Genomic DNA, 22,444 nt, shown 5'->3' on the forward strand with positions numbered 1-22,444 from the left:
AGAGCCGACAGCGAAGCAGTATCTAACAGGTAATATCTAACAATTCCACAACAAACCTAATATCTAACAAATTCCACAACAAAACCTAATACACACAATCTAGTAAAGGAATGGGATAAGAATATATAAGTATAAAATATATGGATGAGCAGTGACAGAGCGGCTAAGATGCAATAGATAGTAAAGAATAGATTGTGAAGGATGCAGTATACATTAAATACAAAGTAGATGAGTAATGCAAGATATGTAAACATTCTTAAAGTGGCATTATTAAAGTGACTAGTGTACCATTTATTAAAGTGGCCAATGGCCATCTCTCTGTGCTAGTGGTGGCTGTTTAACAATCTGATGGCCTTGAGATAGAAGCTGTTTTTCAATCTCTCTGTCCCAGCTTTGATGCACCTGTACTGACCTCGCCTTCTGGATGGAAGCGGGGTGAACAGGCAGTGGCTCAGGTGGTTATTGTCCTTGATGATATTTTTTGCCTTCCTGTGACATCGGGTGTTGTAGGTGTCCTGGAGGGCAGGTAGTTTGCCCCCGGTGATGCGTTGTGCAGATTGCACCATCCTCTGGAGAGCCTTGCGGTTGTGGGTGGTGCAATTGCCGTACCAGGCGGTGATACAGCCCAAAAGGATGCGCTCAATTTTGCACCTGTAAAAGTTAGTGAGGGTTTTTGGTGACAAGCCACATTTTTTCAGCCTCCTGAGGTTGAAGAGGCGCTGTTGCGCCGTCTTCACCACACTGTCTGTGTGCATGGACCATTTCAGTTTGTCGGTGATATAAACGCAGAGGAACTTAAAATCCACCACCATGGACTCTTCAAGGGCACCATTCAAACCCTCAACCTTTTTAACAGCTGCTCTGGATAGCCCTTACTTTGGCCACCTCATTCTCTTTCACCCTTGTGGGGCATTCGAACGACATGGCTTCATGGTTCCCACCACAATTGCAACATGTCACATTTTCATCACTTTTATAACACATATGATCTTTTCCACAACTTGGACATCTCGGCTTCTCCCTTCTGAAAACACTTTAAACATTTATCTTGGGATAAATGCTCTGACTCTGCTCTGACTCTAATATAACCCAACTGCACTTGAATAGGGAGAGACTCCATATCAAAAAACAAAAGAACAGATAGACTCTTCACTTTTTCTTCATTCACCACACGATTCATCCGACGTGCATCAATCCCTTCAGGAAGTAAAGCCAGTGTGTCTATGTATGCGGACGAGTCAACACTATACACGTCAGCTACTACAGTGACTGAAATAACTGCAGCACTTAACAAAGAGCTGGAGTTAGTTTCAGAGTGGGTGGCAAGGAATAAGTTGGTCCTAAATATTTCTAAAACTAAAAGCATTGTATTTAGGACAAATCATTCACTAAACCCTAAACCTCAACTGAATCTTGTAATAAATAATGTGGAATTTGAACAAGTTGAGGTGACTAAACTGCTTGGAGTAACCCCGGATTGTAAACTGTCATGGTGAAAACATATTGATACAATAGTAGCTAAGATGGGAAGAATTGTCAAAGACCCCAGCCAACCCAGTCATAGACTGTTATCTCTACTACCGCAAGTCTAGGACAAAAAGGCTTCTCAACAGTTTTTACCCCCAAGCCATAAGACTCCTGAACAGGTAGTCAAATGGCTACCCGGACTATTTGCATTGTGTGCCCCCCCCCCCCCAACCCCTCTTTTACACTGCTGATACTCTCTGTTTATCATATATGCATAGTCACTTTAACTATACATGCATGTACATACTACCTCAATTTGCCCGACCAACCAGTGCCCCCGCACATTGGCTAACCGGGCTATCTGCATTGTGGGTCAACACTGCAAATATTGACTCTGCATCAACTTCATGTAATTGTCAATAAAAGCCTTCGACACTTATGAAATGCTTGTGTCACGTTCGTTATAGCGATGAGACCAAAGCGCAGCGTGATTTGAATGCATCTTCTTTTAATAAAGAAAGAACACGGAATGAACTATACAAAAACAACGTGAAGCTATATAATCATAGTGCTGACACAAGCAACTAAACATAGACATAGATAATCACCCACGAAATACTCAAGGAATATGGCTGCCTAAATATGGTTCCCAATCAGAGACAACGATAAACAGCTGCCTCTAATTGAGAACCAATCTAGGCAACCATAGACATACAAAACCCCTAGACTGGTACAACCCCATAAACATACAAAAACCCTAGACAGGACAAAAACATATAATCACCCATGTCACACCCTGACCTAACCAAAATAATAAAGAAAACAAAGAATACTAAGGTCAGGGCGTGACAGTACTGATGGTTGAGTCTAGAGTGAGTGGCGCCTCTGGACCGACGGGCGGCTCTGGCAGATCCGGACTAAAGGGAGACTCTGGCAGATCCTGACTGGAGGGAGACTCTGGCAGATCCGGACTGGAGGCAGACTCTGGCAGATCCGGACTGGAGGGAGACTCTGGCAGTTCCGGACTGGAGGGAGACTCTGGCAGATCCGGACTGGAGGGAGACTCTGGCAGATCCGGACTGGAGGGAGCTTGTAATTATACTTCAGTATTCCAGCGTAACATCTGACAAAAACATCTTAAGACACTGAAGCAGCACACTTTGTGAAATTTAATATTTGTGTCATTCTCAAAACGTTTGGCCACGACTGTACACCTGTTGTATTCGACGCACGTGACAAATAAACTTTGATTTGATTTGAATGATGTACCTAATAAAGCACTGCTCTACCTTCTTGACAGCACTATCAACAAGGCAGGTCCTACAGGTCCTTGTTTTGTCGCACCTGGACTACTGTTCAGTCGTGTGGTCAGATGCCACAAAAGGGGACTTAGGAAAATTGCAAATGGCTCAGAACAGGGCAGCACGGCTGGCCCTTGGATGGACACAGAGAGCTAATATTCTTAATATGCATGTCAATCTCTCCTGACTCAAAGTGGAGGAGAGATTGACTTCATCACTAATTGTATTTATGAGAGGTATTGACATGTTGAGTACACCGAGCTGTCTGTTTGAACTACTGGCACACAGCTCTGACACCCATGCATACCCTACAAGACATGCAACAAGAGGTCTCTTCACAGTCCGCAAGTCCAGAACAGACAATGTGAGCTGCACAGTACTACATAGAGCCATGACTACATGGAACTCTATTCCACATCAAGTAACTGATGCATGCAGTAAAATTAGATTTAAAAAACTGATAAAAATACACCTTATGGAACAGCGGGGACTGTGAAGCAACACAAACATAGGCACAGACACATGCATACACACACACAATAACATACGCACAATACACACACATACACATGGATTTTGTACTGTAGATATGTGGTAGTGGTGGAGTAGGGGCCTGAGGGCACACAGTGTGATGTGAAATCTGTGAATGTATTGTAATGTTTTTAAAACTGTATAAACTGCCTTAATTTTGCTGGACCCCAGGAAGAGTAAGCTTTCAAGCTTTATCGTGTTATCCTTGATGATTCTCTTAAATTGTATGTGGAGGCATCAAGGCTGGAGCACCCCCCTTATGTATGTATTTAAAAAAGAAAAGTATAACAAATTCAATCAATCAATCAAATAGGGCTCCCCACCTCCGAATACACATAGTATTCCATGCTATGGGTGTACTGTATATACTTCATTATAATGTCTATGGATTTATTGGCCCAATGAATCAACTCAGATGTTGCATGGTCATGTAATAAACAAAGAACACCCTGTATAACTGGTTCTCAAATCCCTCCTACTGAAGGTATGCTGTTTTAATGTCAAGCTCATCGAACACAATCACAATCACAACCCAATCAGAGAATCTTAGAGGACACACTGTTTCCATGTTTATAGAGGAACCTCGCTCTTCATTCAATTGAAGGTAATACTAGATTTCAGTTATGCCAATTGACTGATAATAAGGGACTTTTCGTAAGGTAATTCTATTAGGCTAAATTAAGATTGCAATTTTTTGGTCTTGGTATATCATCGGATTTGTGTACTGCTGCACCGCTATACAAACACTAAAGCTTAGAATAATTACATTAACTGATTAAAAACATAATCCTGATTTAAACAAAAACGATTTCTACTACTTCTACTACTACTGCTGCTAATATTATCATCATAATCATTCAACACATTGTCACTGTCATCATCATTATTATGACCATCATATGTTTGTGAATCTGTGACTCTCAGCAGGACATCAATTGCCTGATGAACCATGGGGCCGAGGCTCTCTCATGGCGGTTGGCTGTGGGTGTTCATGTCCCTACTGGGTGCTGCAGACTGCACTTACCACTGCCTCAGCAGCAGCAGTGACACACAACCTTTCCTCTCCTTGACCCAAACTCAGACTTGGCGGGTGGAAAGCGATGGTGGTTGCCTGAAGCCCCTGTATAACTTTGCCAAGCTTTTCCTTGAGTCAGTACAGCCAAATCCTTTCCCGGAAGGTAAGCAAGCAACATTGATGAGGCTTAACTACACTGTCTGTTGCACAGGGAATTGGGGCAACCTTTTGAAAGCCCAAATTCTTAGAACACACTGTGAGTTCGTTGCACTGTGAGTGACTTATTTTAAGCATTCTAATAGCTGTCCTACCTACTGAATAGCCATATGATGTTAACATCTGCTACTTCCCTTTATTGACCTTGAAATTATACTACTTAGAAGACAGAAGTAAAGAAGTATTGTGACACAGAATCAATATAACAATGGCTAGATGTCCTAAAAATTACCACTTTCCCTTGGCTTAGTATAAAAACAAAACCTGTATGATTTCTATTTTCAGATATCATCTCTACAGCTTTAAAGACTGAACAACTAGATATTCCACAGGTATGTGCTTCCTATGGTCTGTCTCAATGGTGTTCCCTGGCCTTTCTTATGTCTTCCTGTTTCAGACATATTCCTGATTTATATGTTGAATATTATACCTTCATGGACAAGATGGTCTGCTATGCCTTTACAATCATATCAGCTCGACAGATCATTTCAGAACCTCTGTCCCACACTGGTAACATTACTGGTTTGTGCAACTGATTTCCTCCTCCTACAGTGGGGGTAACATTATGTTAATGCATGTTTTTTTTAGCAGACACTCTTATCCAGAGAGACTTATGGTTAGGTGCCTTGTTCAAGGGCACATTGACAGATGTTTCAGCTACAGAGCTCAGGGATTTGAACGCTGGCCCAACTGCTTAACCGCTAGGCTACCTACTGCCTCTTACTCTAAGGGATTATTATCTCAATCCGATTTCCGTCAATGGATAACACTATTCTGAACTTTATGAAGTATTTGCTATTTGAAATGGTTGTTGCTTATGATGTAATCTTGGTGGTTTTGTTCTGCAAAATTCCCTTCTTTCCTCTCAACAGCTGGTTCGGTATGAGGCTGGATACATAGTGTGTTTGCTCTTGGCTGTACTTTACCTGCTCGTGATGTCAGTTGCCGGTGGAGTTCTTGCTTGGGGGCATTTCCATAGCAGGAAGGTGGAGTTGAAGAACACTCAGTCATCATCATTAGCATCCCTCTACCATCAGGACATCGGCGTGGCAGCTTGTCTTGTTCTTGTCAACATTTTACTCCTGTAAGAAAGTATACACACGCACGTATGAACACACACAGGCACACACACGCACACGTATGAAGTTATATAATTACACTGTATGACTGTGTATAGGTGGATATTGTGTGACGTGTGATTTCTTCCTTTGTATGTGTGTTTAGGACAGGGGTGATCCTGGCTTTCACCGTGAACAGTCGAGTCAGTGAGAACATGCACCCAGGCCTGTATCATGTAGAGACCAGCGCCAGGATCATTGAAGACTCTCTAACTTCAATTACACAGGTCTGGCCGGCCACCATAACACACCATAACACTCTATCTTCCTGGAATTCGTTTTTGATAGTTGGTTTATTCTGGGGTTTAGCATTTTGGAAATATACAGTTGTAGCCCTAATGCACTCTCTTTGCTTGCATTTTTCTGTACAGAAAATGAAAGTCATTATGGAACAGTATTCCATTCCCAAAGCAGAAATCTCAAAGGAAATAAATGGTAAATAAAGTTGATACGGTGTATTTAGTTGATGTAGTGGTCTTACTTGATCTGTTTTATAAATAAAATGTTGCCTATCTTTCAAAAAATGTAAGTGTCACTGCTGTCGTCAGAAGGAGACCAAGGTGCAGCGTGGTGAGCGTACATTTTCCTTTTATTTTAATGTCGCCAACAAAACAAGAAACAAAGAAACGACCGTGAAGCTTAACAGGGCTATAGTGCCACTAACAAAGATAACTAAAGGCTGCCTAAGTATGATTCCCAATCAGAGACAACAAATGACAGCTCTCCCTGATTGAGAACCATACCCGGCCAAAACATAGAAATACAAAACATAGAAATAAAGAACATAGAATGCCCACCCAAATCACACCCTGACCAAACCAAATAGAGACATAAAAAGGCTCTCTAAGGTCAGGGCGTGACAGTAAGTATGTGGACAATCTGTACTTTACAGATGCTGACGACATCGTTGGTGCAACAATCATCTCCTCTTTCAACACTGATGTTGATGAAGATCTCACAGACTTATCTGCCTCCATCGAAGGTGTGTTTCGCTACATTGTGTTTCGCTACATATTTAAAAAAAAAATGTTTATTTCACCTTTATTTAACCAAGTAGGCTAGTTGAGAACAAGTTCTCATTTACAACTGCGACCTGGCCAAGACAAAGCAAAGCAGTGAGACACAAACAACAACACAGAGTTACACATGGGATAAACAAATATACTGTACAGTCAATAATACAATAGAAAAAGTCTATATACAGTGTGTGCAAATGAGGTAGGATAAGGGAGGTAAGGCAATAAATAGGCCATAGTGGCGAAATAATTACAATATAGCAATTAAACACTGGAGTGATAGATGTGCAGAAGATGAGTGGGCAAGTAGAGATAATGGGGTGCAAAGGAGCAAAATAAATAAAATAAATAACAGTATGGGGATGAGGTAGTTGGATGGGCCTAGAGCGTGGCAATATACCTAGAGTGTGACAAAATTCTGCCTAGGGGAGCAGGTAAACTACTTTTCCTGTACTTTTCCTGCTTCTGATGGTAGTTGCTGGTAGAGTTCTTGCTTGGAGGTGTTTCCATAGCAGGAAGGTAGAGGTGAACAACACTCAGTCATCATTATCATCATAACTCTACCATCAGGACATCAGTGTGGCAGCTTGTCTTGTTCTTGTCATCATTTATTCCTGTAAGAAAGTATACACACATGCCCACGGACATACACACACGCACACGGACATACACACACCCATTCATATCATATTCAAATGCTAAATATTTTGCTGAAATGCATTGTCTTACGCCTGACTTAAGACAAGGCAATACACCTAGTCAACTATTGTGACAGATATGATTGGTAAATTCAGTTCATATGTAAACCTGTTAGATGTTTTGTAGTGATGAGTTAGTACAATCCAGGGAGTGCCATTGGCTTGCACTCTGGCATACTTTAGCTACCATGATCACAGTTAGACAAAGGTATTCATTGTCTCTCATCCAGAGAAGATATCCGATTACATACACAAAACAAAGTCATGTCTTCTGAGTCATGTCTTCTCAACAGACACAAAAACCAGGGTCTGTATTCATAAAGCACCTGAGTAGGAGTGCCGATCTAGGATATTTTTTAGATCATAATGAATAAGAGGGGGTACCTGATCCTAGATCTGCTCTGAGACACTTTACGAAAAACAGGCCATGGCCACTAGTCAAAATCAGTATCTGCCACCCAGTACTTAATCAGACATTGTTTCTTATGTTTTATTCAAGTACAGGATCTGACTCAGTCTCAGTGACATTCATTTCCTTCCCCATGGGCCTGTGTGTCTGTCTGTATGGACACAGATGCTATTGGAACCTTTGAGAACCTGCAGCTGTATCAGACGACCAGGACAGACCTGCAGGCCAATCAAACGACCCTGCAGAACGGCATCCAGGGACTACAGAGCCGAGTGGAGAGTCTGGGGAAATGTCACACCTGTGACGTCCCCAACCCAAGCAACCTGACTACTGTTGCTAACTACTACCTGGTATGAAAAATGGCACCCTTTTCGATATTTAGTGCAGTAGTTTTTGAACAGGGCCCATTTGAACAGGGCATCCAATGTGTCTTTCTCCAATGTTGTTTTCTTGTCTGTCAAAACCAAAGATTTGATGGAAAATGTAATTTTCCCAGTGTATGTTGTATATTATGTCTGGTTCTGAATAATGTTACAGTGTCTATTCTGTGTTTGTCATTGTAGATCCCCAGTGTGGATGACAAGCTGAATGATATGCCACCTGCATCCAGCCTCGCAGGCCTCATTGAACAGGTGGGCATACAAACAGGATTAGTTTAACCACACCAGAATGGAAATGTTTGCAAAACTATTCTTCATATGTTGTTGCATTGGACTGGAGAAAATCAAACTGAAATAATGTTTTTATCGGCTGTCTTCTAGGGGAACCTAACCTTCCATGACATTCCACAAAAGTGCTCAGAGCAAGTGGCTCCCACAATATCAGGTGAATTTGAAGACGGCCTTCTTGTTCTTCATCATTATTCGCTATATTTAATTATGTCTAATGACCAAGTAAATGGATGCAAGGCATAAATGTGCAATTTATCAAAACCTCTCTCTCTCTCTCAAATCAAAGTTTATTGGTTGCGTACACAGTTTAGCAGATGTTATAGCAGGTGCAGCGAAATGCTAGTGTTACTAGCTCCTGACAGTGCAGCAAAAATGTTGAAAAATACACAAATAATAATGAAAACTAGAAACAAGAAATCACGAATGTCAGAACGAATCCATGTAACAACCCAAATAACACTGTATCAGTAATCTAATACAATCTATGCGTATATATACCAAAATATATATTAAGAATGATATGCACGTCATTAGATATATTACAGTGAGCTATGTTGAGAATCCGGTGTATAAATAAACAGTGGAACAAAATGCAATGTACAGTAGTAGATATACTATATATACACAAGTATGTGGACATCCCTTCAAATTAGTGGATTCGGCTATTTCAGCCACACCCGTGGCTGACAGGTGTGGCTGTCAGCACACAGCCATGCAATCTCCATAGACAAACATTGGCAGTAGAATGGCCTTACTAAAGAGCTCAGTGACTTTCAACGTGGCACCGTCATAGGATGCCACCTTTCCAAGAAGTCAGTTTGTAAAATGTCTGCCCTGCTAGAGCTGCCCCAGTATGTGAAGTGAAAATGTCTAGGAGCAACAACGGCTCAGCCGCGAAGTAGTAAGCCACACAAGCTCACAGAATGGGATCGCCGAGTGCTGAAGCGCGTAGTGCATAAAAATTGTCTGTCGTCGGTTGCAACACTCACTACCAAGTTCTTAACTGTCTCTGGAAGCAACGTCAGCATAAGAACTGTTTATCAGGAGCTTCATGAAATGGGTTTCCATGGCCGAGCAGCCGCACACAAGCCTAAGATCACCATGCGCAATGCCAAGTGCCGGCTGGAATGGTGTAAAACCTGCCGCCATTGGACTCTGGAGCAGTGGAAACACGTTTTCTGGAGTGATCAATCATGCTTCACCCTCTGGGTGTCCGACGGACGAATCTGGGTTCACCATCTGATGAACGAATCAGGGTTTGGCGGATGCCAGCAGAACGCTACCTGCCTGAATGCATAGTGCCGACAGTAAAGTTTGGTGGAGGAGGAATAATGATCTTTTTTTTTTTTTTTCATGGTTCGGCCTAGTCCCCTTAGTTCCAGTGAAGGGAAATCTGAACGTTACAGCATACAATGACATTCTAGATGATTCTGTGCTTCCAACTTGGCAACAGTTTGGGGAAGACCCTTTCCTGTTTCAGCATATCCCCGTGCACAAAGCAAGGTCCATACAGAAATGGTTTGTTGAGATTGGTGTGGAAGAACTTGACTGGCCTGCACAGAGCCCTGACCTCCTTTGGGATGAATTGGAACACTGACTATGAGCCGGGCCTAATCGCCCAACATCAGTGCCCGACCTCACTAATGCTCTTGTGGCTGAATGGAAGCAAGTCCCTGCATCAATGGTCCAACATCTCGCGAAAAGCCTTCCCAGAAGAGTGGAGGCTGTTATAGCAGCAAAGGGGGAACCAACTCCATATGAATGCCAATGATATTGGAATGAGATGTTCACGAGGAGGTGTCCACATACTTTTGGTCATGTAGTGTATATTAGAATGAGCAATGTGAAGAATCTCTCTCTCTCTCTGTGTGTGTCTCTCTCTGTCTCGCTCTCTCTCTGTCTCTCTTTCTCTCTCTCTATCTCTGTCTCTCTCTGTCTCTCTCTCGCTTTCCTTCTCTCCTTGTCATTACTCTATTTATGAAACCCTCTGCCCTCTGTGTCTGGTTGACGTAGCTCTCATGTCAGTGCTGAATGAAACCCAAGAAGAGTTGCTGAACACCAGCCATAGGTTCCCCTCGCTGGAGTCTCTCATTGAGGCTGTGTCTGACTGTAAAACCACTGTGAGACGCTTTGCAGACCCAGTAGATTACTACGACTTTGTCAGGTAACATTTTGTTGAGTTCCAAATGGTACCCTATTCTCTATATAGTAAACTACTTTTGACCAGAGCCCACAAGTTGTGCACTATGTAGGGTGCCATTTGTGATACAACCTATGACTATCATGGAACATTTATCACCAGAGTCATAAAATCATATCAATGCTGTCAGTTGTTGATCTCTCGTGGACAGACTACGTAAACATAAAATGTGCCATAGATTTGTCCTGTTACAACGGGATGCATGAGATCAGCAGCATTAGTTCCAGTGCTTGGGTTTTTCATCACTGGTTATTCGAATATCTGAAAGTTAAGGGACATTTGGCCCATAGACTTGCCTGTAACATTCAAAGAGAAAGGGTGGAGCTCTTCATTCCGGTTCCTAACCTCGTACTATCGCTCCGAATGGGCCCACAATTTAATTGAGCATCTGACCAATTACGCAAGATTTTTGTTCTGGATTAATCAAGATGAGTCACTTGTTAAAGGCCCAGAGCCGTCAAATACGATTTTCCTGTGTTTTATATATATTTCCACACTATGAGGTTGGAATAATACTTTGAAATTGTGAAATGATTGTAATGTTGTTTTAGTGTAAGAGCTGTTTGAAAAGACCGCCTGAAATGTATGCTTATTTTGCATGGGTTGGTATTTGGACCGCTTGGCGACATCACCAGGCAGTATCACCAGGCGGTAGGAAGTGAATAGACAAATAACAAAGAGAGTTTCAAACCTCTCTGCCAATAACAGCTTGTTTTCAGGTTTCATATCTCTATTAGGCTCCTCCCATTCGGCTCCTCCAATTAGGGCCCTCACTTAGACCACTCCCTGACAGTCCTAGCAAAATTCTTGCTAGACATATAGTTTTTTTGCTAAGAAGGAGCTATTTTTGTTTATTTTTGACCATTTCAATTGAAAACAATTACAATATCGTACTTAATTGTTACCCAGAAAGTATTTGATATTGAGAACAAAAAACAGCTGCATTGGACCTTTAATACTAAGGTGTCATACCATACAGATACAGAAGCCTAATGAACCTGTCTACCACATTACAGGCATGGTTCCCTTAGCAGTCAGTAGCTTAGGCACATATCAGTGTATTGTAAACTCTTTTCCATGTGACTGATACGGTATTTTGATTATCTCTGTCACTTACAGTATCTCAAGACATACAAAAACAAATTTGATAGCGTTTACCCACAGACTTCTGTATGCATATGTCCCCCTTGTCTTCCCCTATAGGGTCACACATATTTTTCCATCATTTATAAAATAATGACATGTTGACATACTTTTTGCTGAAAGACATTGAGGTGGATTGACGCCAGTGTGCTCTCTGGCGCGCTCTCCAGGTGGGCAGTGTCATTGACACTCTGCATGGTGATGCTGGTCATAGTGGTTCTGATGGTGGCTGCTCTCTCTCTGGGACTGCCTGTGTTCTTCTACCCTACAATTTACTCCACATACCAAGATGCTCGACTGGAACACAAAGCAATTGGCCTGTATAGAGCGTAAGTGAAGTATACCTGATTTAGCATATCATGGCCAGTATTCATAAAACACCAAAGAGCAGGAGTGCTGATCTAGGATCAAATGAATCCCACCCTGTCCATGTAATCATATTCATTGTGGTGTTAAAGCAAAAACTGATCCTAGATAAAATGTCCTAATCTGAGATATTTTAAGAATACCTGTATCTTCTCACAGGTTACAGATCCAATCCTGTCCTCTTCTGACATGGACCTGTTTTCTCCTGACGGTATTGACTGTGTTTTTCTTTAATTATATTGTTTTCTGTCATCATTCCACAGAGCTGTAGTAGCGAGCTCCGTGTTCTCCTGGCTTTTCATCCTCTTGGTCTATATTGTGTTGTTTTTCGGGGGGAATGCCCACACCCTGGGCTGCCGGAGCTGGAGCCATGGACAGCTCTTTGGGGTCAGTGAGGGCCCCTATGGAGCTAATGGGAAATATATATGCATAGGGAATAATCTGTGTGTACAAAGCTATTTTAAAAACCTTATACTTATTTAACTTAAATTAATACATACACAACTCATTAAAATGATTCTCTCCCCCGTTGTCATTTCTATCACAGTTCTTAGACCAGCAGAATAATATTTTCAGCAGCCTAAACAACAGCAGTCAAGGCTTCAACACCAGTCAAAGCCTCAACACCAGTCAAAGACCCAATATCAGTCAAGAGACCAACTCTGAGACCCACCAAATTCAGCCCAGCACCTCAGCAATATACCAGTGAGCTCTCAATTGCTGCTCAATGAGCATCTGTCCTTTCATGTACTACTGCCCCTCGCATTCCACAATGATGCTCAGTCACAATCACATTGTCTCAGACCGTTAAAGTGGATAACAGCTTTTGTACCCTGTTTCTGGGTTTGGTCATACATTCCTCTGTCTGTGCTCTTTGTTTCAGTGGCTGTAAGAGTGGACAGTCATTGTTCCACAGCATGCACATGGAGCAGCACTTTGATCTGGAGGACTTCCTCAATGCCAGCAAGGTGTTGCTCAATTTGTCATCTTGTCATATTTCATTTGTTTTCTGTTCTTTCAAAAAATCACCCTGTGTGTCTGAGGTACTGTTACTACTGCACCTTTGATTACAGTATATTTACATTTTCAAATGGCATATAATAATGATACTGTCTGTGCCAGTTATTTAATATGTGCCTGGATGTTTCTCCTCTCATTTGTTGTAGTACTTGGATGGATTCAATGAGACTGCTCAGAACATGTCAGTCAACCTGGATGGCTTGAAATTGCTACCTGACAATGGCAGACAGGGCCTGCTGAGCTTTAAACAGTGTGGGATAGACAGCATCAACTACCATGAGCTATTACTGCTGGTATACACAGGAGCAGCAAATTGTGTGTGTGTGTGTGTGTGTGTGTGTGTGTGTGTGTGTGTGTGTGTGTGTGTGTGTGTGTGTGTGTGTGTGTGTGTGTGTGTGTGTGTGTGTGTGTGTGTGTGTGTGTGTGTGTGTGTGTGTCAGAAAGCTCCATATTTATGTTGTCCATTTATCCATTTATTGTCTCTGTAGCTAAGCACACCAGTTGTGAAGACAGACCTTGGAGTATTTGCCGATGAACTGGATAAGAAGGCAGAAGTTCCTGTAAGTCTGTCTTGGGTTAGGTAACAAATAAACCTCAGAACACAATGGACCATGTAAATTGCAATGCATGATTATTTTCTTCACATCAGGCAAATGCTGGAATTAAGGAAGATTTGAAAAAAGAGGCAGAAACAACCAGATATCTGAACACCATCGTTAAGCAACAGCAGACAAATGCAGTGAGTTTTATTTTGACATTTATTTTCACCCCAAACACAAGCATTTATAAGTGTTAATGTTCCACCCCAAAATAAGCACATAGAAATTGTAGCTCTAAGTAGATTTTTTTCTATAACTAATTAGACTCGCTTAGTCCTACATTTGCAAAGTATTTTATTGCCTCAAATTTGAATGTTTTCACTACTCAGGCAAAGATGAGCCAAATTGTGAGTGCCTTGAAGACTATCAGCACAGTCTACAAGGTAGAGTACTGTCACTATCTGATGATGATACCTTTGAGATACAATTACCACTGAGTTGTGTCTGTGTGTCTGTGTGTGTGTTTTAATGTGATTATTTGAGTGTGGTGATCAATACCTTAACAACTAATTAATCTCACTCTAGGCTAATGTAGACAAAACTCTGGAAAGTTTGACCCAGACAGAAGTGGCACTCCATAACCAGGTTCCTTACATTGTGGGAAATGTAAGACCAAAATTAAATTGTTTTCCATTATTCTCTATGCACTTGGTCAAGGACTACATTACAATTAATTGTATACAGGAAAGTTGAATGTAGAATAGCTCTGGTCCAGAACGTTATGTGTGGCACGTTACCACACGTAACGCCCTGGACCAGAGCTAAATGTAGAGCTGCTCTTAAAAGTTATGATGAATGACACTGCCAAAACTTTTCAGGGGTCATAGTTATAATGGTTCTAGACTGAGGTGAGGTTTTTCTCTGCAGGTGTCTCAGTGTATCATGGAGAAAGGAGAACAATCCCTGCTTCGGTACCTAGATTGGGTCCGTCATGCGGTAAGTACTGTACTAATATGCCATAGAATTACACAGAGATAATAATAGCACTTAGCAACACTGTGTAAACCAGAATGGGTACTTTTGGTAGGTAATTTCTCATGTCACTGTTTTATTATAGTCATGTTTTCAAAATGTACATCATTGTTATGGTGTTGATGTACAGGACTGTGCAGTTATTACTAGCACAACAAATGTCATACAGAAATAATTTCACTGGCAGGCACCATGTTGCTGCCTCTGAGCATTACATTTGGATACCACTACAGAATAATCTCTCCCCAAAGTGTTTGCAATAGTAAGGTCAAAAGGACAGTTGTTCCTATACCATGATTCTTGAAACAGTGGAATATTGTTTCATAATGTCATGCTGGTAGGGTGTCAATAGATGTGAGGACATCCCATGTGTTTGGTTTTAAAGAGGGTAAATTGAGTAAGTGACATGACAAGAAACATATTGCTTTGATGGATTGGTTATCATAGTTCCTTTCAAAACATCAGCATATATTACATCCTTTTTCTATGCACATTAGTCTCTATGGAGAGAGACCTACTCGATAATTGATACTGTATTTTCCCATGTACAGATCTTATATAAGGTCCTGGATTGCCATTGGCTTGCTGTGTCAATGGACAATGTGTATACAGCAGTCTGTCTCAATGTGGTTGATCCATTGGTGAGCGTTTTCTCTATTACTATATCCCAAACATACCATGCCATCTGATCTCACTTTCTCTCCCGCTGCCTCTCTTCCTTTCTTTTTCTGTCTTTCTCTTCCAATCAATCTGAGCATGTTACTCATCTCTGTCTGTTTGTCTGTCTCTCTTCATCTCTATGGTTTTGTTTCTCTCTGCATGAAGAATGCATTCTGGCTGTGTCTGGGATGGTGTTGTGCATTCCTGGTCCCTGGAGTGATCTTCAGCATCTATACAGCCAGGCGATTAGGTGAGAGAACCTTGCTCAGAACACTGATACAACATTCTCCTCATATAACTAGAATAAATAGAACTAGAATATAACTTATTCTAGTTTTGTGGTACTCCTTTCAACTCAATGTATGACTACTGTCCATGTTACAGTTTTTCTCAGTCACTTTGGTGCATTTTTCACATCATCCCTAACATGTGCAAAATAATAAGTGCATTTCTCAGAACAATTTGTACAAACTGCAATATACAATAGATATGTTTCTAAAGCTAGTCAGTCACTAAAAATCATTAGTACATCTCTCAAAAGTAAATATTCATGCCAATGATCATGTCAGTGTCATCAGAATGATAAGTCATTGAGTCATTGTTCACGAACAAGGTCATCAAAATGTTTAGGCATGTTGTCAATGTAACTGTGTACTTTGACAGTATTACCTGATGTAAACTTAGGCTACAGTTTGGATGACAGTTACTGTATTGAAAGTGCACAAGGCTGCACTTCTATGGCATATATCAATTTCAACAGTACTATTTACATATTACTGTATGTGGGTTATTGATTGAAAGAGACTGGACAACCCAAGGGGCACAAAGGAAAAAAAACTAAATTAGAAAGAAACACAGGAAACCACCCCTAAGGCACAACTTTGCCCGCAGAACTGTTGTGCTGTCTCTACACATCCAGATGTTCCTGTCTGTCGGCCCACATATTCTCATCCACATCACACCGGATATTTTCCCTTCCAATGCAACATGGAAAGAATCTTTTGGAATGCCTTATCCATCCTCTGCAGGCGTCTACTGTGATGTCCTCACATGCTGCATCCATTGCAGCCAGTAGGGTCATGTGTGTGTGTGGCTGACGATCGTACACCTTCCACCTCCATGCTGAAAAGAACTCCTCAATTGGGTTAAGGAATGGTGAATAAGGTGGGAGGAATTCTATGAGCATCCTCGGGTGGGTCACAAACCATTGCCTTATGATGTTTGATCGATGGAAACTCACATTATCACAAATGACCACATACTTTGGCAAATCCTCTCTAAACAGACCCCTCTCATCATCAGGGATGAGAGCCCTGAGGAGAGTCTCTAAAAGGTTGAGTAGATGCTGGGTGTTGTATGGCCCTATAAGGGGGATATGGGTTAGGACACCATGCTCCGAAATAGCAGCACACATGCTGATATTTCCTCCCCGTTGGTCTGGCAAATCCACAGTAGCTCTGTGACCGATGATATTCCGACCCCGCCTTCTGCATTTGGTCAGGTTGAAGCCAGCCTCATCCACGTATACAAAGTTGTGAGAGGGTTCACTTGATTCCAACTCCATTATACGCTATATCCCAGAACACACAGTTGAATTTGTTTTGGTAAGGAAGAGTGACATAAAATTTACATACAGTGGGGAGAACAAGTATTTGATACACTGCCGATTTTGCAGGTTTTCCTACTTACAAAGCATGTAGAGGTCTGTCATTTTTATCATAGGTACACTTCAACTGTGAGAGACGGAATCTAAAACAAAAGTCCAGAAAATCACATTGTATGATTTTTAAGTAATTAATTTGCATTTTATTGCATGACATAAGTATTTGATCACCTACCAACCAGTAAGAATTCCGGCTCTCACAGACCTGTTAGTTTTTCTTTAAGAAGCCCTCCTGTTCTCCACTCATTACCTGTATTAACTGCACCTGTTTGAACTCGTTACCTGTATAAAAGACACCTGTCCACACACTCAATCAAACAGACTCCAACCTCTCCACAATGGCCAAGACCAGAGAGCTGTGTAAGGACATCAGGGATAAATTGTAGACCTGTACAAGGCTGGGATGGGCTACAGGACAATAGGCAAGCAGCTTGATGAGAAGGCAACAACTGTTGGCACAATTATTAGAAAATGGAAGAAGTTCAAGATGACGGTCAATCACCCTCGGTCTGGGGCTCCATGCAAGATCTCACCTCGTGGGGCATCAATGATCATGAGGAATGTGAGGGATCAGCCCAGAACTACACGGCAGGACCTGGTCAATGACCTGAAGAGAGCTGGGACCACAGTCTCAAAGAAAACCATTAGTAACACACTACGCCGTCATGGATTAAAATCCTGCAGCGCACGCAAGGTCCCCCTGCTCAAGCCAGCGCATGTCCAGGCCCGTCTGAAGTTTGCCAATGACCATCTGGATGATCCAGAGGAGGAATGGGAGAAGGTCATGTGGTCTGATGAGACAAAAATAGAGCTTTTTGCTCTAAACTCCACTCGCCGTGTTTGGAGGAATAGAAGGATGAGTACAACCCCAAGAACACCATCCCAACCGTGAAGCATGGAGGTGGAAACATCATTCTTTGGGGATGCTTTTCTGCAAAGGGGACAGGACGACTGCACCGTATTGAGGGGAGGATGGATGGGGCCATGTATCGCGAGATCTACACCAACAACCTCCTTCCCTCAGTAAGAGCATTGAAGATGGGTCGTGGCTGGGTCTTCCAGCATGACAACGACCCGAAACACACAGCCAGGGCAACTAAGGAGTGGCTCCGTAAGAAGCATTTCAAGGTCCTGGAGTGGCCTAGCCAGTCTCCAGACCTGAACCCAATAGAAAATCTTTGGAGGGAGCCGAAAGTCCGTATTGCCCAGCGACAGCCCCGAAACCTGAAGGATCTGGAGAAGGTCTGTATGGAGGAGTGGGCCAAAATCCCTGCTGCAGTGTGTGCAAACCTGGTCAAGAACTACAGGAAACGTATGATCTCTGTAATTGCAAACTAAGGTTTCTGTACCAAATATTAAGTTCTGCTTTTCTGATGTATCAAATACTTATGTCATGCAATAAAATGCAAATTAATTACTTAAAAATCATACAATGTGATTTTCTGGATTTTTGTTTTAGATTCCGTCTCTCACAGTTGAAGTGTACCTATGATAAAAATTACAGACCTCTACATGCTTTGTAAGTAGGAAAACCTGCAAAATCATCAGTGTATCAAATACTTGTTCTCCCCACTGTATATTGCATGTTCCTTCCACAGCAATGGAAATGTGTGCAGTTTATGCTTACTGTACTATGTATCACTATAAAATATTACTGTAAAGTAGTTACATAGATATATGTTTTACCTGTACATACTGGTACCGTAGCTCCTTAACTCTGTCCTCATTCCTTTGGAATGGTACACGGTACAGCTGTTTCATACTCATCTGGTTTCTATGCAGCACCCTGTCGATGGTTGAGATGCTGTCGATGGTTGAGATGCTAACCGTATGGATGTTTTCAAAGACATCGTTGTCTTCTATAATGGTCCTTTGTATTTCCCTGAGTCTCATGGCATTGTTTGCTCGGACCATGGTGCAAATAGCCTCCTCCTGTTGAGGTGTGAAAAGGCGTCCTCTGCCACCGGTTTGAGGTAATCTTGCAGTCCTATGTGGGGAAAAATGCAGTGATGCATCGCACACTTTCACATAGACAAAAACTATGCGAACACACATTTTACTGTAAAACATACAGGTGGGTGCATGTAAGGTGCAGTATGTATCTGTATAGAGTATATTTCTGTATGCTGTGAAATACAAGTGGACTACTGTAATATGAAGCATTGTAGGAAGTATACAGTATACTGCTTATATACAGTAACAGTGCACTGTACATTGGTGGACATACCTGTTCTCTCTTCGAAACGTTTGAACTATTGAGGACACGGTTGATCTCCCAATATTCGGCTGCACCCTTCGACCCGCCTCAGCCATTGTAAGGCCATGATTGACAACATGGTCTACAATAGTGGCCCTTATGTCATCAGATATGCGCCTATGTCCTCTTCTGCCTCTTCCTCTGTTTTGCCTTCCACCACGCATCCTTGCTCCTCTTCTTCCTCCTCTTGGCTGTTGACCCTGTTCGTTTCCTGGTCCATCCATTATTGGAAAATTGCAACTCTGTGTTGTGGTCTGTCTATATATGTTTGCTAATTGATTCTTCGTGAGATGCATCAACTGGTTGATTGTTGGTTGAACTAACACTTTACATTCCTTCATGAGTCAGGGTCAATTTCACCTGCACGATTCATCAAGTCACGTTTTTGTACAAAAGGTCTAATAGAAATGTATAAAACTATGCTTGACAGTTTATGACAAATAGTTCAACAATTTTGCATGTAATGGCTTATGCAAGGAACTAATGCCTAGATGTTTTGAGGGGTAAGACTATTCAACAGAGAACCATCTACTATATTTTGATCAACATGACATGAGCAATTGATAATGTGGAAAAAAGCTGACACTTGTACATTATCAATTGCAATTTGTTCAAAGGAATAAGAAATTGCTTTAATGATGTGCACAAGTGACTAGATGATTTGGAATTTGTACAAGTAGTATCAAGAATTGCACTTTTGATCTAAGAAATGCACCAAAGCGACTGAGAAAAACTGTAACCTGACTGCATGGCATGGGCGCCTAGCAATTATCTACTGTCTTTATTGGCTCCCACTGAATTGCATCATGACATGCTGACCGACACGTCTCGTGCGCGAGCGTCGCAAAATAAATTTAGAAATCCATGTTATTCAATTATTGCACCCACATTGCTTGCGCCGCCAACTAGCGTCTGCGATGCCAAGGGCTAAAATAGAAGTCATTCCTATTTCTGACGCAGATCGCGCTGAAAGTCCTGCCTCTCCCATCTCCTCATTGGTTTATAGAAGCAGGTATGTGCCATCTCCTCATTGGTTATACCCACGTGGGTGATTGAAAGACGAACTGTTTTGCCGATAGTCATGGTAATTAATACTATTGAAAGTTTAGATGTGATCACCATATAAGTTCAACGATGAAAAAGCCTGGAAGGAGGAGAGATGACTAGAAACGATTCGGTTTGCCGTTTTATGTGTGGATTAATTTGTCGGAGTAGAGGACCTTGTGCAGTTCAGGTAAAATAACAACTCAATGTTTATATCCCAGGACAAATTAGCTAGCAACAGCAAGCTAGCTAAATAGGACAAATTAGCTATTATGTGCAAGCTAACTAGTTAAATTGCCATACATGTTTAATGCTTTTCGACCTGTCCCCAAATTAATGTCATTGGTTCAGAGTTTGTTTTGATATTTTAACCTGCGTGTCGTGATCGCGTTTGGTGTAGGGGGACAAATTAAATGTATGCACGATAGCGCACGCGCGCAGCCGGTTTGGGTTCCGTGTGAGACAAATCTCTAACCATGTTTGCTCATACGTTGTGCTATAATACTAGTATGGTTGACGCCAGCTTTAGCGCGCGGTGTAGTCACGTGGGTCACTCGTCAGCGCGGCTACTAAAATATAATACGCCCTTGCTCTATAAATGTAGTTCAACATAACACTGTCGTTTTAATTATATATTGCTGTTTATATCTGCAGAGAGGATACATTAATCTTGCCTGAGAAGACAGAGAATATGAAATGCCATACAGAGAAAGCTGCATCCAACAACTACATGAGTTTAGAAGAAGTCCATGAGATGAGCATGGTTTCTGAATACATCAAGAGCAAAAAAATTGAAGACTATGACACTTGAATTTAAATGCAAAAAAAGATGATACTATGTTGAAAGCAAAATGGTGGAGTTACCCCATATGGAATCTTGTCGATTATAGTAATAATTTGTGTAACAACTCCTGACATCCTGACAACGTTAGTTGTGGTATCTATCTCTATGTGGTCTCGGGTATCTTTTCAACTGGGCTAGCCAGCCTCTATAATTCATCTGAAGCACATGCCTATTTAATCAAAAGCTAAGGCCTATTTAATCTGATAAATTGGTTTATTTGTTCCTATGAGGTTTTTTTCTACTAAGTTTTTATAATGAATAAAAAATGAATACATGTATCATACAAATAATTGAATTACTAAAAGCATTACCTGTCTCATTACTATTATCACTGTAGTTATCCCTTATATCATCAGCGCCGCTGGTGTAATGGTATCATGGAAGATTCCCATTCTTTCGACCCGGGTTCGATTCCCGGGCGGCGCACAAGTTTTATTTCTTTGTTCTCGCCAAATTCCAATTCAAAAATGATTGTTAAGAAACTAAAATATGTATTGAGTAATATATCCACCATCACCTATGTATGTGGATGCGTTCATCTCACATGAGAGCAAACCAAAGATTTTCAAAGGTCCAACTACTTAACCCACCCTGGCCCCACTCAAGGGGAGTTTAGTTTGGATTTGCAAAAAAACACATTCCCAATTCACACTTGTATATATGTGTGTAATAAGACAAATATAAGCACAAATTATTATTGTAGAATTATTGCATTGTCAACCCCTATCTCTGACGCTAACGTTAGCTACAAGTTTGCTGGTTGTGATCAGTCACGTGAGTTTCCCAGACGTGTGTTATTTTTTGGAAGGAAGATTTTATTATTTTTTGTTATTCACTAGGGATAATGTCTCAATTCAATCAAAAATATTTGTAATTTTGGTATAGAATTCTGGAATTTTTGTTTGTGTATAAAGTATTTGGCAACAAGAATAAAAAAATTCACAATCATTTCAATGGTCTTGTTATTATTGCAATAGTAACATATTATATCCTTCATGTCAAAAACATGGGTGGTGTTCAAAATGGTAAATAACTATTCTGCAATGTTTTCCCAAAAATCTCACAGATTTACATTCATAGAACAAGTGTGTCAGATTTTCACATTTTTCACAGAAAACGCAGATATCATCAATGGCCACATAGAATTACATGGATATATCTTATATCTTATGTGGAATTTTAAAGTGCACAATATTTGTAAGGCATCAACCAAGTTTTTCCCCAGACAATGTCA

The 22,444-nt window shown here is 41.3% G+C and overlaps 1 protein-coding gene and 1 non-coding gene across 4 annotated transcripts; both read left to right on the forward strand.

The window, feature by feature from the left end:
* Positions 1–3,818: 3,818 nt before the first annotated feature.
* LOC139545166 (prominin-2-like) lies at positions 3,819–22,158 on the forward strand. Of its 3 annotated transcripts, none has more exons than XM_071352633.1 (24): positions 3,819–3,903; positions 4,224–4,477; positions 4,816–4,862; positions 5,403–5,614; positions 5,755–5,875; positions 6,020–6,083; positions 6,541–6,630; positions 7,937–8,121; positions 8,335–8,403; positions 8,533–8,596; positions 10,456–10,606; positions 11,956–12,114; positions 12,311–12,362; positions 12,699–12,856; positions 13,035–13,119; positions 13,318–13,464; positions 13,660–13,731; positions 13,821–13,910; positions 14,100–14,153; positions 14,296–14,376; positions 14,638–14,706; positions 15,294–15,383; positions 15,568–15,652; positions 21,021–22,158. In XM_071352633.1, the coding sequence occupies exons 2-24, from the start codon at positions 4,249–4,251 to the stop codon at positions 21,032–21,034; spliced, it is 2,388 nt and encodes a 795-aa protein (XP_071208734.1). In that variant the 5' UTR covers positions 3,819–3,903; positions 4,224–4,248; the 3' UTR covers positions 21,035–22,158. The 3 variants fall into 3 exon arrangements, with proteins under 3 accessions (XP_071208734.1, XP_071208733.1, XP_071208735.1); XM_071352632.1 differs by lacking the exon at positions 12,311–12,362 and adding an exon at positions 12,415–12,538; XM_071352634.1 differs by lacking the exons at positions 11,956–12,114; positions 12,311–12,362 and adding an exon at positions 12,415–12,538.
* Positions 21,566–21,636, forward strand: trnag-ccc (transfer RNA glycine (anticodon CCC)). Its single transcript has one exon. It is a non-coding gene; the product is annotated as a tRNA-Gly (tRNA).
* Positions 22,159–22,444: the final 286 nt, after the last annotated feature.

This window comes from Salvelinus alpinus, chromosome 19, assembly GCF_045679555.1.
Source record: "Salvelinus alpinus chromosome 19, SLU_Salpinus.1, whole genome shotgun sequence".
Lineage (NCBI taxonomy): Eukaryota > Metazoa > Chordata > Actinopteri > Salmoniformes > Salmonidae > Salvelinus > Salvelinus alpinus.